The following is a 2,905-nucleotide window of genomic DNA, read 5'->3' on the forward strand; positions in this document are numbered from 1 at the left end:
CATTACGTAGACATAAACCGCGGCATCTCCTCCATACCCTTGGCATATCGAATCGGTCAATGGCGCGTACTACGTCGAAATTCAGATTGCACTTCCTCTCGATCTTTCTTAGCTTGCTGGTATCTAGCGAGTCACATCCTCATAGAGGCATGGTGTAACATACAAAAGCGATTCACTTTCTCCTCCATTATAACATCCGTTCTTTTTTCTATCCCATTTTCAACCACCACATCTCCGGTCAGTCTATCATCATCCTTCAGCGACCATAGCGTACTGTTGTCTGAATCCATCATTAGTAACCATTGTGAAATATACACTAACGTCTCAAATATCAACCAACCTTCAGCTGCTATTTTTTGTCGGAAAGCGCCATCACTATGCCTCCGTATCCTTGTAGTGCTAATCAAGTAATACGAACATGTGAAACAAAACACTTTTTATCATCATACTACAAAGATAAAACTCATCATTATAATGAGAAGTATTCAATATGCATACTAATTGTTGTGTATATAACATCAATACAAAGCACCCGTGCATTTAATGATTGTATTAAAATTTATGTTGACATAAATAGAAACAAAATACATTATATTATCAAACTACTTTGAATACAAAAGTGCATCGTACTCTAGTCCTTCTCACAACGTACTTAAAAAATGGTTTGATTAATGTGAAGATAATTTTACAATCAGGCGCACATCATCATGGTTTTGAATTCGTGGAGATCCACGAGACCATTGCCATCTGTATCGACACGCTGTATCATCGTCTGGCAGAGGCCTTCCACATCATCATGGTCATCAGTAGTGCAGGAGAGAAGACCCAATTGTGTGAGGACGTATGCGAGCTCAGAGGCAGAGATGAAGCCGTCTCGGTTCTTGTCGTAGACGTCGAAGGCCTGGGCCAGGAGCTCATCCTGGTCGTCGTCGTCGTCGTTCTCCAGGTCGATGTCGTCGCGGTCTGGAGGAGATGAGGATACTGATGCGTCTGCTCTAATGAGATCTTCGTACGTGCAGACGGCCCTTAGTCGCTGCAGACGCTGGTCGTCCACGACCACGCGGCCGCCTGCAGCTCCCGAGCTCACAGAAATCAGCGGCTGCAGATGCTGTCGGTCATCAGCTAAAAAGTGATGCAGAAACGTGACTATACCATGGCCGTACGAGGAACCATGATCTGCGCGGTCGGGCTGATACAAATGATGGACTCCCGTCATATATCTCCGCATCTGCTGCACGACAGCTTCCGGCTGCTGGTGCAGCTGATCATCGTGGCGGCTTCTGCCACTGCCCATCACGAGCTGTTCAGGATGGAAATACTGAGCTAGATCTGATGTAGCAGAGTGATCAGGTACTGCGCCCTCATTTGACGTGGCGCGTAATGCAGCCTCAGCCGTGGGCGATGACCCGGTCATCTGCATGGAGCCGGCAAGGCAACTCGCGCTGCCGGCGCCATTGACGAGCACGGACTGAAAATACCACAGATGCTCCACTAGACCATCCACAAACTGCAACATCGACTGGGCAGGCATCGCGTCCGTTATAGCTGCCATAGGTTTGATCTAAAATTGCTACTCCCCTACCTTCTTTAGCTCTTCTAGATGTATAAGCAATAGGATCAATCGGGTTAGATGGATGATTTCCCAGTAGATGTTCTACTGATGCTAGCCTGATGAAAGCCGCGCTGTGAAGATTAACTAATGTGATGGAGTGAGTCAGACTCTCTTGTCTAATTTTCCCTAAGCACAGTTCTGCTATCGAAATTGTGATGCAAATAAGTATAGCACAGTCCTTTTTATCGCACAAAGGAAGGAACCGTGAAGGCTGAGTCTTTCAGACACGTGCTCCAAGAGTCGGTCGCGCGTTCCAATCAAAGTTTGGATGGCTAACCAGTACCCGTAGCAGCCGCGCAGAAGTTGCAGAACCACGCTTCGACAGTTCCTGGGAAATTCCAAGAAGCCCGTCGAGAGATTCCCAATTTCCCAGAAGCCGCTCAAAAGTTCGCTTGCATTTCCCGAGTATGCTATCCTCTTTTCCCACTTTCCCTTGACAGCCTGCTGCAATGTTGCATAACCTATTGCATGTCCGTCCTGCCCAACTTCAAAGTTCACACACCGGCGGACAAATTTTAAAATATTTTATTGCGCGACAATTATCAACCAATTGTCTTTGACAAGGTGGAAAGGGTTCTTAGTAGACTCACACGTGACAATGGCTTCGAGTCTTCCCAGCTCAAGAAAGACGATTTTACCCAGTCGTCCGCTAGGGGACAAATTTTATATGCGTCTACTTTTTGGAAAGCCAATCTTCTTTCGACACTTCCAAGACACGCTCTTGCAGTAGCCCATGTCTGGACATGTTTGAACCCGCCCTAAGAGCGCACAAGTACACGGATTTTTGCGTGTTGGTAATGGTCACCTGCAAGAGAGTTGCGTGTTAGTTCACTTATTTTAGTAACCGTTTGTGTTAGTTCAATCTGTCTCTCTCTCACCTCTGGCACGTAAGGCCCTCCAGGCTCCGGCAGGCTTCTGGTGGATCCCTTGCCTGTCGGGGATGATCTCGATCAGAGGCACATGTTTGCCTGAACAGTGCTGGGTTCTAACTTCTATCTGATTTGTAGGAATTACAAGCACACGCTTTGAACGAATTATAGGAGTGATTGAGCCCATCCAAAGAAAGACGTGGAAGAAGTTGTGGAACCTGTATCCCTGTCTTACCTAACTCTATATGAAGAAAATGTCAGTCAGACACTGAAAGGTATTTCTTTCAAGATCCGATAGGCAAAACAGGTGGGCCCTCTTGCCACATTAGAATTCTAGTAGAACCTGAGGCGCATGTGTCCATGGTCTCTCTCTCTTTGAATTTTAATGCTTTCACTACTTGTTAGCTTAAATTCTAGAAGTGGG

General features: G+C 46.4%; 1 protein-coding gene across 1 annotated transcript; it reads right to left on the reverse strand.

Moving 5' to 3' along the window:
* Positions 1-504: 504 nt before the first annotated feature.
* On the reverse strand, positions 505-2,038 carry LOC148020995 (uncharacterized). The gene has a single exon (XM_087699492.1). The coding sequence runs from the start codon at positions 1,550-1,552 to the stop codon at positions 692-694; it is 861 nt and encodes a 286-aa protein (XP_087555618.1). The 5' UTR covers positions 1,553-2,038; the 3' UTR covers positions 505-691.
* Between the last annotated feature and the right edge of the window lie 867 nt (positions 2,039-2,905).

The sequence above is a fragment of the Lygodium microphyllum genome, chromosome 18 (assembly GCF_053477565.2).
Source record: "Lygodium microphyllum isolate KBCC chromosome 18, Lygodium_microphyllum_v1.1.10, whole genome shotgun sequence".
In the NCBI taxonomy this organism is placed as follows: Eukaryota; Viridiplantae; Streptophyta; class Polypodiopsida; order Schizaeales; family Lygodiaceae; genus Lygodium; species Lygodium microphyllum.